General features: G+C 33.1%; 1 protein-coding gene across 10 annotated transcripts in view; it reads left to right on the forward strand.

Annotated features, from left to right (window-relative positions):
- Window positions 1-1954: 1954 nt before the first annotated feature.
- The window catches only part of LOC148624274 (hemicentin-1-like), a 96786-nt gene continuing 85682 nt past the window's right edge, over window positions 1955-13058 (forward strand). For all 10 annotated transcript variants that reach the window (XM_088566913.1, XM_088566915.1, XM_088566918.1 and 7 more), the window contains exons 1-3: window positions 1955-2099; window positions 4697-4824; window positions 7689-7988. In XM_088566913.1, the coding sequence (XP_088423039.1) occupies window positions 4749-4824; window positions 7689-7988 (376 nt within the window). In that variant the 5' untranslated portion in view covers window positions 1955-2099; window positions 4697-4748. The remainder of the gene's footprint in view (window positions 2100-4696; window positions 4825-7688; window positions 7989-13058) is intronic.

Here is a 13058-nt window from a genome sequence, read left to right on the forward strand (position 1 = left end):
AAAATAAGAGGTGCACAATGGTGTAATGGCCGAAGCTGTGGCAGTCATTCATTTATACATAAAAAGCGTCCATTACAAAAACTTTGATGTATACTTAATAACTCAAGGCAGCCTAACAATTCTGAATAATATCAATGAACCTGTATACATTAGACTTGCTAATGAATAGAAGACTGGTATTACGACACTAGCTTTATTAACCCCAAACTTGATTTCGTTAACTATCTTAGCTGTGAATTATAGTTAAACTTAAATGGGACATACAACACAAACATTCAGTCAAATTGAAAACAAATCCCACACTACAAAAAAAAAGGAAATGGTCACGGTGAACAAGCTTTTTGGAAAGCTCACACTTGTATAGAATCCGATTCCGATTCCATATTCTATTCAGTAGTACTTCAACTAAGAATCATGCAAAATGTGATTCATGTTTGGAAAGCCTCATATTTTTATTTTTTGATGTTTTGTTTAAACCGTTATAGTAAACAGAAATTAACGTAGTTTTTCATATAACTCCTGTTCATAAGAGATATTAGTTGCATAGAATGTACTGTAGAATTCAGAATAACGGGAGATAACTCAGTAAAAATGACACTAGAGGGGTGCTACATTTTTGTATAGTCTAGTTGGCTGAGTGGTCTAGAGCGTTGGACTTAATGCAGGCGGTGTTGCCATAGATGGAAGAGAAGGGGTTCGAATCCCGCTAAGAGAGACACGGAGGATGAGTGTTTTTTTTTTAAAACTTACTGTCATGTTTCATAACATGTATCATCAATACATTTAATCAGCTACTTTTTCCGCCTTATGATCACTGTCATGAGCCTCGCACCCTTTCTAAACAATTTTGAAGCACTTTGATGTTCTACCTCAGAGATTTAAATGGTTTTATAACATTTTTTGGTCAAGACAATTCATGGATATTTATAATAAAATATATTTCTAGCCGACGGTTAAAATAATGTTCAACAATTTGGCGTATGAAACTTAGTGTTAGAACAGTCAAATTTGCGAAGCAAATTTTTTGTAGTTTCCTCCCCGAGACTCGAACTCGTACCGCTGTAATATCAATGGCACAGCGGTACGAGTTCGAGTCATAGCCTAGCTGGCCCAATGGTCTAGGTCTTGGAATTTCTGCAGGCGGTGTTGCCATAGATGCCACAACGGTACGAAATAGAGTCCCGCGGAGGGGACGACAAAAAATTTGCTTCGCAAATGTGACAGTTCCAACATGCAGGAGGATGTTATAACATCGTAGGAAATTTTTCAGATCCTGTTATGCTTACTTTATTTTCTCTGTATCAATTTCAGAATCTATGTTTTGATCTTGACCTTTGCTAGTTTTATGCTGAAGAAGGATATTGGTTGTCCGAAATATTGTGTAATTTTTTATATATATAGTGCAGGCGGTGTTGCCATAGATATCAGAGAAGAGAATGGGTTTGAAACTCGCTGAGGGAGAGACCAAATTTGCATCGATTCTAAATTCATCAAGAATTTGGTCGCTCACTCAGCAGGATTGGAACCTCTTCTCTTTATTGACATCTATGGCAACACCGCCTGCGACTAAACAAGTAATAAATAAACCCAATAATAGTGTGCTTCATTCTCTATTAAATATTATTTCTAGTCGTTCCACCATGAAATGATTTAATCACGTTTTATTTTGGAATGAAAGTACATCCAAACCGGTTAAACTCTACGTATATTGGATGAATTAAAGTTAGAAAAGACATTTAACAACATGTCTTTGTTCATACAGCCTTCAATCTGTTTGAAAATTTTACTAAAATACCAAGCACTTTTACCACTTTCGAGAATCAAGAAACTATTAACTTTTAATTCCATGTGTTACAGGTAAAGTATTAAGTACAAACACTGCCGCCCTCAGCATTCCAGTTATTATTTAGATATAAATATATATATCACTACCTTAATATAAACAAGCTTTCTTTTCAAAACGGGTATTAGAATGGGATCTCTGATTGTCATATTCCAATGAAACATTGTGGTATTTACCAGTGGGCGTTAACTGTTTCAGAAAAAGACATTTAAATGTTCAATAGCCGTCAGTAGGGAGTTGGTGGCACAGATAAAAGGTAGGCCAGTGCCTTATATATTTTCACACCTCAGCATTCAACAGGTTTTAATTCATTCTGAAAGTCGATGACATAAAAAATGCACATGCGTTTTTTTTTTTTTTAACTTTTTACGCTCAAAGTTTTTCATTTACATTATAAATACTTTTGTGCTACAGTTGAATTCTATTTCAGATTCAATACTTAAGTTGTGAAATATTATATCATGAAAATACGACTCTAAACTGATTCTAAGCAAGTGCATACTAGAGTTGTTTTATCCTGCAGAATATCGTAAATGCTGCAACACATTTAACCATTATGAAAATACGACTCTAAACTGGTACTAAGCAAGTGCTTACTAGAGTTGTTTTATCCTGCAGAATATCGTAAATGCAACACATTTAACCATTATGGGGTACAATACTGTTTTAATACAAAAATACCAATCGTATATCAAATGCCAAAAAAGGCGAAAAGCTGCATCTCATAACCTGAATATGATGAGCAGATGTTGATGGTGTGATTACAGCGGGAATTATTGTCTTATAAAGCATAATATTAAACAAACTGAGAAGCACTAAATACTTATATAGTGTGCAACATTTTATGCCTAATATACGAAAGCTAACACCGCAAATTAACATTTTCTCAAGAAAAAAAAAGCAAAATGCAAATTGCTCTCAAAACATTAAACATTCAATGTTTGGACTTTATGGAAAACTGTACTTTACATTTAATGATTTTGAAAAAAAACCCCAAAATATTGTATAATTATCATAATTTTTTGTATTACGAGGTTCTTAACACTTTTAGTCGTTTAACTCAAGTGTAGCTTTCAACAGAAATATTTATTGACCAATGGCCTATTCATCTGTGAAATATTTTTAAAAATTAAATATTTGCTGAATGTATAAAAGAAACCGGTTTTTCATGGTCAGGGTTCACTGTTTAAAGATTAAATCTGTTGGCAATTGTGTGCCATCTCAGACGTTTCATTATTTTGGATCGATTTAACGTCTCTCGGAGAATGGCATTTAAATCTGAAAGCGGACACTGATCGATTTTATTAGTGTGTTTTGACTCAACAGCCGCTTATTAAGGTACGCGAAATTCAATTAATTACAGGAGGCATCACGTGAAAATATAATTGCAAACCATCACTTTAAAATTTTAATAATTTTGTTTAGAACTCGCTGGTTAGTATCTGTGATGGGCATGCATGCCGTGATGACCAAACCTTTGGCAGATATTTTTCTGAAATGTAACTTAAATTACGTAATGGTTATTTACAAAGGGTCTAATCCAACCTCACAAGGCGATTAGCAGTTGAACAATGAGTAGAAATGCAATAGTAAAAATTGTAAGATAGTCGGGTTTTGGTGACAAGAACTTGGTCAGATGTAACTGTGGCTTTCTTTATATTGAATAGTCTGGAATCATCCTTTCAAATTATAGAATTAGCTACAACGCTGGGTTCTACCTTCTACAAATCATTTCTACCGCCTATTTCGCCTTAAGGTTGGGTTCTCCGTCGTACAATTTAACATCTAATGATGTTTTAGGTTACATTCTCTGCCATATACTATTTTAATTTTGACGAAATTCTGAGCTTGTCAGGATTATCCACAAGCCTATCGTAAAATGCATGTTTAGTTAAATAGCTATATTATGTTGATATTCAATCGAATATAGTAGAATATTAGTTGTCCTTGTTTATGTGTAAAGTATGATTAACTTCCTGAAAGCCAAAACCAGGTTTGATACAGTAATGGTCATTTAGGTTAAAGTAGTACAGTATTAAAGTATGGGCTTTTCCACATTGGCCCTTTAACATGCCTGAGGTCATTATTGATACCAAAGGCATTTTACATGGCCAATATGGAGAAGGCCATACATTGATAATTTTATTAACCAACTATATTTCAGGACATAGAGTCCATTTATCAATACATATGATTTCACATTAATTTGAAATAAGTTCACATCTCGATGAATCAAATGCAATATAATTATAAAATTAATCATGAAGGTTTTTTTGTCTTTTCCAGTAACAAAAAAAATCGTAAATTTATAGTACAAGATTAACATACCAAATAAATCAATATATTCAGTCCCAGTACCATCTTTCAGCAACTTTAAATCTCCTAATCTGATTAATTAAATTATTAGGTCACACTTAATAAAAGTTGTCACTTTTTGTAAGAAATGTACGCCAATTTAATGTCCAGTTGTCGAAATTTCCGGTTCATAAAGAACGGGCATTTCTCTACATATTATAGTAAGTTTGTTAATAATGTATATTAATTGTTCTATTGTATACTATGGACAAGTTTTACAATATACGATAAAAGTGTGGACTGTTAATATGGTGTTAAACATCTATAATAAATGTTTGCTTGTATGTGTCTATACATATAAGTACAGAAAGCACAAAACAAAGCAAGATCACAACATGTATAAGAAAAATTTGGGGTTTACATGTAACAACAATATAAAACAGGAAATCCCTTTTTGACTTTTTTGAGCTACTATGTAAGCCCATTTGCGATTTGACCACGTTTAATTTCTTTCTAGCACTGACTAAATTTTGGTGATTTAATGTTTTCATATTGCAGGTGATAAAACAGAGGTTAGGGCGGATTCCCATTAGTCATCCTGACATACGAAATGTCGGGCATAACTACATATAGTTTGCCTTTTGCGTTGGTAGTTGGGGTTTTGCTTCACTCAGCAATTGCCCAAGGCAAGTATACACTATTTTAGATATATATCATGGTAAATCTGATTATAAAAGTATTTATTGTAATAATGTCAGTTAAGTAGATTGCAATGGTTAATCAATCTCGATCCTCAAGGGATTTCATCTCTGTCACGTCCAATATGAACCTACAACCCTTATGAACTGATGATTCCACAACTGAAAAAGTGTCCCACTTCGGATGTTTTACATGTAAGAGACTTGAGGCACCTCAGGTTTGTTGAATTTGACGTATTTTTACATAAGTGTTTATAGGCTAAAAACCACTAATTCCACTTTCCATAGGCTTCTATGCTAATTTCACAATATTCAATGGCTTCTCTGGACTTTACCTTAACTTTAACCTGCAGAGGACTATATATCAGCATGATTCTACATATGTCAGCTCACAATCCTCAGAATGGCATGTGGGGTTAGCAGACCTGCAGTGCAGTACTGGTCACCGGAAGTGAAGGGTCTATAAATAGCATGGGAAATCCCAGTGTTTTCACAAGATAGGGGTATATTTAAAAATCATTATGGAGATTAGGCTTCACATCACAAGAAGCAAAATGCACCTATAAAATGTACAGAAATGTTTTTCCTTTCAGAAACTGTTTACATTTTTTAAATAAGATGAGAACTTTTTTCACAGCCCTATGAGGAACAGGGGTAATTTCTGCGTAGGACTATTTTTGCCTACGTTCCAAATGCTCATTGGTTGAATTGGTGGTCTGTAACCTTATATATGGTTCTGTTTGGATGGCTACTTGTTTGGTTTGCTGCATTTTAAGACCTAGTTATAGTTTATGACAACTGAATAATAACATGATAGCTATCGCGGGGAATCAATTGCAAGCGTGGGCCATTAGTGGAGGCTCTCCAATGGGCATAACCGTATTCCGAATATTGGCTTATTTATCGTTAGTATCACTCTTCGTTCAGGTGACCCTATATATTTCCTTACTTGTCTCGGATTTCATTACGTAATCAGTTCCCAAAGACAACACGCCGCACTGATTAAGGACATCTTTGTTTTCCGACAACAGTGCATTATTTATTAAAGAAGTTTCCGGATTGAGAGCATAACATTGAATATTTTGCCTGACATGTCAGTTTGGTAATTTTGTTATTACTCTTTAAATCTCAGTGGTTTTAATTATTTTCCCTGGTCATCACAAACAGTGTCCCAAATAGGCACAGGATTCAGGAACTAAATTTTACTAATTAACTAACACTAAAAAATATAAATTAGCTTTGTGCTTGAAGACGGCAAGGGAAGTAAATACTCCTGCTGTGCCAGAGGTTGTCTGGAAAGCTGTTTTCTGACTTGGTGCCATCCTTAACTCTAGGATCTGACATGTTGAAAGCCACCGCAAATGTGAAAAAGCTGAATATTTATTTTAAAAATATTTTATGTCTTTATTACATAATGTAAATTTAACCCACGGGAAATCAATCGATAAAAATCCTAAATTGTTGTTAAATACGTAGAAAACATTTGTAATAAAGACATTTATCAGAGCGACCAGCAATTTTTAATGAGGTCACAATACATTTTTGACAAAACGAAATGTAATGAGTTAAAAACAGGTATTCAATAATGTTTAAATACATGGTAGTACTGTACTTAACTTAATGCCAAATGGGTTGACGTACATTGGATATTTAATGCATTCAACAGAAAGATGGATACCCACAATGTAGACAACACTAGAAAAAATTCACAAGAAGACCAAACTTTGGAAATGAAAGATGAAACAAAGAAAACACACATAAGTACCTAAGAATTTTGTTTAGATGGTAATCTGAAAGTAGGATAGGATCATAACAGTGCAGTTTAATATTATAATTTGAAATATGCAAATTGTATCAACAGCAAGTTATAGATTATGTATGTAGGCATATACTTGTTATCTACTGAAGTTTAAAACATATTAAAAACATAACAGAGATGTTTTTTTATATAGAATATAATGAAGTGCAATAATAAGAAATTAGTGAGCCTACCCAATTAACCACAATACTTTTGCATTAAGTATCATTGGCATGTAATATTGATGGTCTGTCATGGACACCAGTTACATGTAGGTTAATTTGGGACAATGGCTGAGAGGTAAGACACTTCATTCAATTAGGTTTGATATCACTGTGAGTCTAGTATAGTTCTAAGGATTCCAGTAACCAATTGTATCCCTGCAGTTTCAATGATTTTAAAACTTTTTTTTAACTTATTGACTGATACTGATGTCTGTATGAATTGAAGGTAATTAACTTATTGGCAGAAGCTGAAGTCAATATGAATTGAAGGTGCTTAACTTGTTGGCTGAAGATGTGGTTTGTATAAATTGAAACTGAAAGTGTTTAACTTACCGGCAGAAGCTGAGGTCTGTATAAATTGAAGGTGCTTAACCTGTTGGCTGAAGTTGTCATTTGTATAAATTAAAGGTGTTTAACTTGTTGGCTGAAGCTGAGTTCTACATGAATTAAAGGTGTTTTAACTTAATATTGATTGTAGCTGAGTTCTGTGTGAAGTGAAGGTGAAGTTGAGTAGTGGACATTCACAATATACTAAGGTTTATATGAAGTGTGATTGATAGTACAGTAGTCAAAAATTTTATTTATAGATATATAATTTAGTAATTCAGGTAAAAAATTCTTCCTGCCTTGTTTTGGGGCCTTTTACAGCTCACTTTATGATATGGGTTTTGCCCCTCATTGAAGACTGTATGGTGGCCTGTAGAATTTTAATTGTTCATTTCTGGGTAATTAATGGGTAACTAACTTACTGACAATCATACCACATCTCCATTTTTTATATGGATAGTTTTCATAGATTTGCTGTAATGAAGGCTTTATTTTTTTTTCAGTCCCAATTGTTACAATTCAGCAGGCCTCCTATTCTGTAAATCAAGGCAACAGTGTCACTATTATCTGCACTGTTGCATCTAGTACAACTGTTACAGCAGTATTTTGGCAGAGAAATGTGGGTGGATTTGTTACAAACATCAACCCAATCACAAATTCTAACAAGTACAGTGGAAGTACAACAACAGTACCATCATTGACCATACTAAATACTGACAACAATGATTCTGGTATCTATACTTGTTTTGCATCCAATGCATTTGGTACTGGATCCAGTTCACAGTCCAACCTTGCTGTTATAAGTGAGTATACATTTTTGTACCTTTTGCTTAAAAATAGTACATGTATTTCATTGTGAGTACTGTTGTTATCAATGTTATAGGCTTGCCGTAAATTTCATGCATCACAGACTATTTAAAATTTCATCTGCATGAGTTGTTAGAAACCAACTGAAAAGAGCTGACAGCAATTCACTCTCTTTGTAAATTGGCTGCTGACAAAAATGTGTCTGGCAAATACATTTTGTATTAAAAATGTAAAAAAGAATATTTATATGATACTAAAATATTTTATTGCATACAGTAGGCATCAATTTTGTACTTAGATCTGTAGGAGATGGATATTTTTTTAGGTTCCATTGAATAAGGATATGTAATAATACAATTAAAAATGTTGGTGATTGGGTGACACATTAAATGTCTATTCTGAATCTACAGAGCTCAATTGATAATCATTATTAAAACTTGTGTAAATATGATATCATTAAGTAAAAAGAATAATGAATTTTAGTATTTGAAAAAAAGTGGAATCATTATAGTGGGTTGAGCATTTAAATTAAAATTTGTAAAGAAAGACTGAGACGGAAACTTGATATGTGTATTAGTTTTGTAAAACAGGTTTTCTTAGGAGATCCATTAAAGTTTTATGTATCACTTGAGTTATATAGAGTTCTTGACAGATTTTTATCTTACATACAAAGTCAACCAATAACTGTCTGGTTTACATTTTTTCGTTGTATATTTTGCCATTTTAATTCCTACAAATTTTAAAACATTTTTTTCTCGCCACAAAAAATGTACATTTAATGGTAATGGTATTCTCTTGATTGGTAAGGTGTTTACTATTTTGCAGTGATTTTGTCACTTTTTCAAAATTTCCCCTTCATGTTGGATTTTGGAAGAAAATAAAGCAATTGGGAACCAAAAAAAGCTGTGGCAAACTGTGAAATTTTGTAATGTTGCACAATTTTGCAATAATTTTGCCAGGAGAAACAGCCTGTGTTTGTATGTAAATTAAAAGTAACATCACTGTTTTGAATGATGGGTTAATTATGTCAAGAACTAAGAAATGGCAAAAAGTCTTAACATTTTAAACAGTACTACATTTCTAACTCTATAGATCATTATTTTGTAGTTTGCCCTTCTCTCTGTTTAAAAGAATATACAAAGATAAATGAATCATGGGCCCCACATCCCTTTCTGAAAAGATTCCCAACAATGAGCTTTAATCTAGGATTCCCTTTTTGTACTTGTTACACCTTTTAATTCTGTTATTTTTTCAACCAGAACAAATTTAATGCTGTTTTTATGACTTGTATTATTACTGGAGGAGAACTCCAACATGATTTAACAAAATCTATAGAAACCTAATATGATTTTGCAGTGTATGTATTTTACAAAATAATTAATGTTTTAAAAGTAAAGTTAATTGGTTTTGGCTATATCAGTATATGATTAACAAACTGGTAGAACTTTGTAGGCATGGGGAAAGTTAGGTTTAAATAATTATTTTTCAATGTTCTTATTTATCAAGATCTTAATAGGGTGTTAAAAGTTCTATTAGATCACCCAGCCCAAAGCTGTGATCAAAGCTCACTAGGTGATAACCCCACTACCCTCCACAGAAACCACATACTGGTAGGTAACACAAAAACACTATTTCAATTCAATTCTCCAGGTGAGTGATCTCTCAGGCTGTTATATTATATGACCAAGCCATAGAGAGAAATACAGTGGTGACAATCCAGGTCTGTAGAGATTAATTACAGCAAGCATTGGCTCTGAATTCATTCTGATTTTTAGTTAGACCACATTATTTTATTCAATTATGTTATGCCATTTACTCAATACTCAACTGTAGAAAGCTCCTCTAATCAATTAAGGTCTGTTACACACTCAAACATGTTGCAGGCTGTTATTTAGATATGGGTAATTAGATTTTCTCCCATTCATGGGCTTCATTCACACCCCACGAGCAAGTGATTAAAAATTTGTAATTTGCTGCCATGTGCCGTATTTGATGTTGGGAGAATTTAGGGTGTTGTTTAATTTAATAGCACATAATTTTTACTGGTTATAGTGTAAAATTTCAGGCAGGAAATTTTTCTGTACTTTCTTGTTGCCGTAAAAATAATCCTTTTTTATCAACTAATCATAATGGTAGTGATATCGATGACGCAATAACTTAATGACTGCAGGGGAGGTTCTTGATGCTGTAGTTGATGTTTGGAGAGTTTAGGGTGTTGTTTGATTTATTTTTGGTGGTTTTATCTATGAGAGAAACAGATTCTCCCACATTTTTTTCGAGGATTAAAGGATTTCTCCACTCTCAATAGTTGAATTTAGATTATAACTGTCTCAAGTGGAGAAATCCTGTAATCCCCTCGAGATTGAAGGGGAATCTATATTTATCCTATAGGTAGTTGTGACATATTGAATTTTCCCATTGTAACAAAACTCCATCCAAACTTCACAAATTTTATCCAAAGCTTTCTAGGCGACACCCCTCCCCAGAAACCACATGGATAACCGAAAAAGTAAGTCAGATGAAAATACAAACAGGAGGTGCTCAGTGGTATCATCTGATTAGAATGTGTGCAAGTTTCATTGACTTCCATTAAACAGTTTTAGAAGAGTTAGGAACATAAACTGGGAACAGATGGATGAACAGATGGACAGCATGATCACTTCGGTATACATCCCCCATATTTAACCTAAAAATATAATAGATACCATATAGGTTTTTTTTGGTGGGTGTAAAATTTGGCGATTTAGAGGCAAAGAGGTATACACAACATTTTGGAGAAGAGCATGTGAATGTTTGTTAGGGTTTTTTGTAGCAAAACATTGACTTCACCCTTTTATATGCCCTTCAATTTTGACAGGAGGTATAATGGTATACAAATGTCTGGCTTCTGTCTGTAAACATGTCGCACCGTAACTTGAGAACAACTTATCCAAATTTTCAAATTTCTTGAAACTTAATATATAATGAGAAAAACTATGAATAGTTGTTACTATAATGGTCAAACGGTCTGTATAGTTTTTGGTGAAAATTAGATTAAAACTTTTCAAGACTTTGTAACTAAAATAGGGGATGGATGGGTAGTTATATGACATGTCGCACTGTATCTCATGCAATGATTATTGCTTAAAACATTACATACTTGTTAGTTAAACTGAAGATCTGTATATATTATATTTTATTTTCGAGTTCTTGAGTTTTTTTTTTTGAAAAGAGGGATGTTTTTTTTTTTCACATTTCTCACCATATGAGGGGAATTCAGGGGGTGCGTTAATCCTTAAAATATATGTATGGTTGGTTGGGTCACAAAAACTGCCTTTCAACCCTCCCATACATTAATTGATGGAACAGCCCTTACAACGAACCAATATGGGCAGTGGCGGATTCAGGGGGGCACTGGGCCTCCTTTTAGAAAAAAAATCATTGAAAAATTATGTGTTAAGTCATGAAAAACACTCACTTTGTGATCCTCGCCGGTGATCCTGTCAGGAACTCTGAATCCACCACTGATGGGAAATTGATTTTAGAGAAACATTATACCATGAACACTGAAACATGTTGTAACAATTTTTGTTTCTCTCTTTAATCAACTTTCTGTTATATGGAACTTTGAAATTTTAAATGTTTGTATTGACATGCATAATTTTTGTTGCAAAAATCTTTTCTCCCTTAATCAGAATTATTGCTTCAATTTGGTATCATATAAAACATGTTATTAGCAATTTTGTCAGTCTCATATATAACTTTAATTTGATTGGGAATAAGGAATGCAGCAGGGTATACTTAGCATGACATCCTGTACAACCCCATGTTATTCCAGAAACATGTTTTTTTCACTAGATGATGGGCGTATTGTGCACTAATGGCACAGCTGTGTATTTTCATATACTCATCCTTTGCCACTGAATGGAATTAAATATAAGTTTCACAGAATCTGTATAACATAATCACATTGTACACCTTAAATTTGGATCTAAGTCAATTTGGACGTCAATTTAGTGGGTATATTATTAAATGTGGACGTGGGGTGTCCATTTAGGGAGCATTGTTAGTTTTTTTTGTACAGATAGTTTGTAACATCCATGCAATCAAATGTTAGATAGAATTTAGGTCACTGAGATTTAGATCAATGATTTTATTACATGTATCCAGTCTGTTAATGATAACAAGTTCTTTTTTAAGGAAAAAAATACCCTGTAAGTTTATGACCAGACTTAAACTTGACTTGAAAGTTTTGTTTTAATACTATGCTATGTTAATGACTTGGTTTGATAGGCTTGGTTGCACATACTGGATTGTAACAGCTGTTATTGCCAAGTTTTGAACTTCTGCAATTATGCGATTTTTTCAAATTTGTTGTTAGTTTTTAAAAAAGGCAATAGTCATCATTTTTCTTGTTATTAAAATAGTATATAGTGTTTTTCTTGTAATTTTCATTAAGTAAATAGCCATGAACTACTTTCCTCTGAGACCATTTTAATGTTGTTCAATTGACCATCTACTAGAAGGTATTCATATCCTTTGGACAGGATTTGTAAATGTTTAAATGTTTTGACCTGGCAATATTTCCTGAGGGAATATTCACCTTGCTGAGTAATAAGTCTATTATCATTTAAAATAAATTCAATAAAGCTTATAAATGGCAGGTACAACCACTACATGTGTACCTTTGTATCACAGTGGTGACCTCTATGAATAAAATGGCCATTTGATTGACACGCTGAAAATAAATGTTTAAACTTTTATTTCCTAGGATGGTTAGAACCCAGGTCAGAATTGATGGCTCTTGACAGTAACCCTCATTTACTCTCATGCTATAAAATAGTGCATATAATTTACATTTGAAACCTAGAAACAAGAATTAGAACCAAGATGCTTACATCATTTGATAAAAGGAAAAAAAAAATCTTGCATTGAATTTTTTTAAAAGTTCATAATATTCTTTAACTAATATTGATATAGTTTATGAGTTGGTTGTATGAAAATTTTTCATGCAGCCTGTCTTGTCAAGTCCTTTGTTTGTTATTTCAAAGTGTTTTTACAAGGAATATATTAATTTAAGTGATCAG

The sequence above is a fragment of the Perna viridis genome, chromosome 2, assembly GCF_037379345.1.
Source record: "Perna viridis isolate PV_CMFRI_1.1 ecotype Kerala chromosome 2, ASM3737934v1, whole genome shotgun sequence".
In the NCBI taxonomy this organism is placed as follows: Eukaryota; Metazoa; Mollusca; class Bivalvia; order Mytilida; family Mytilidae; genus Perna; species Perna viridis.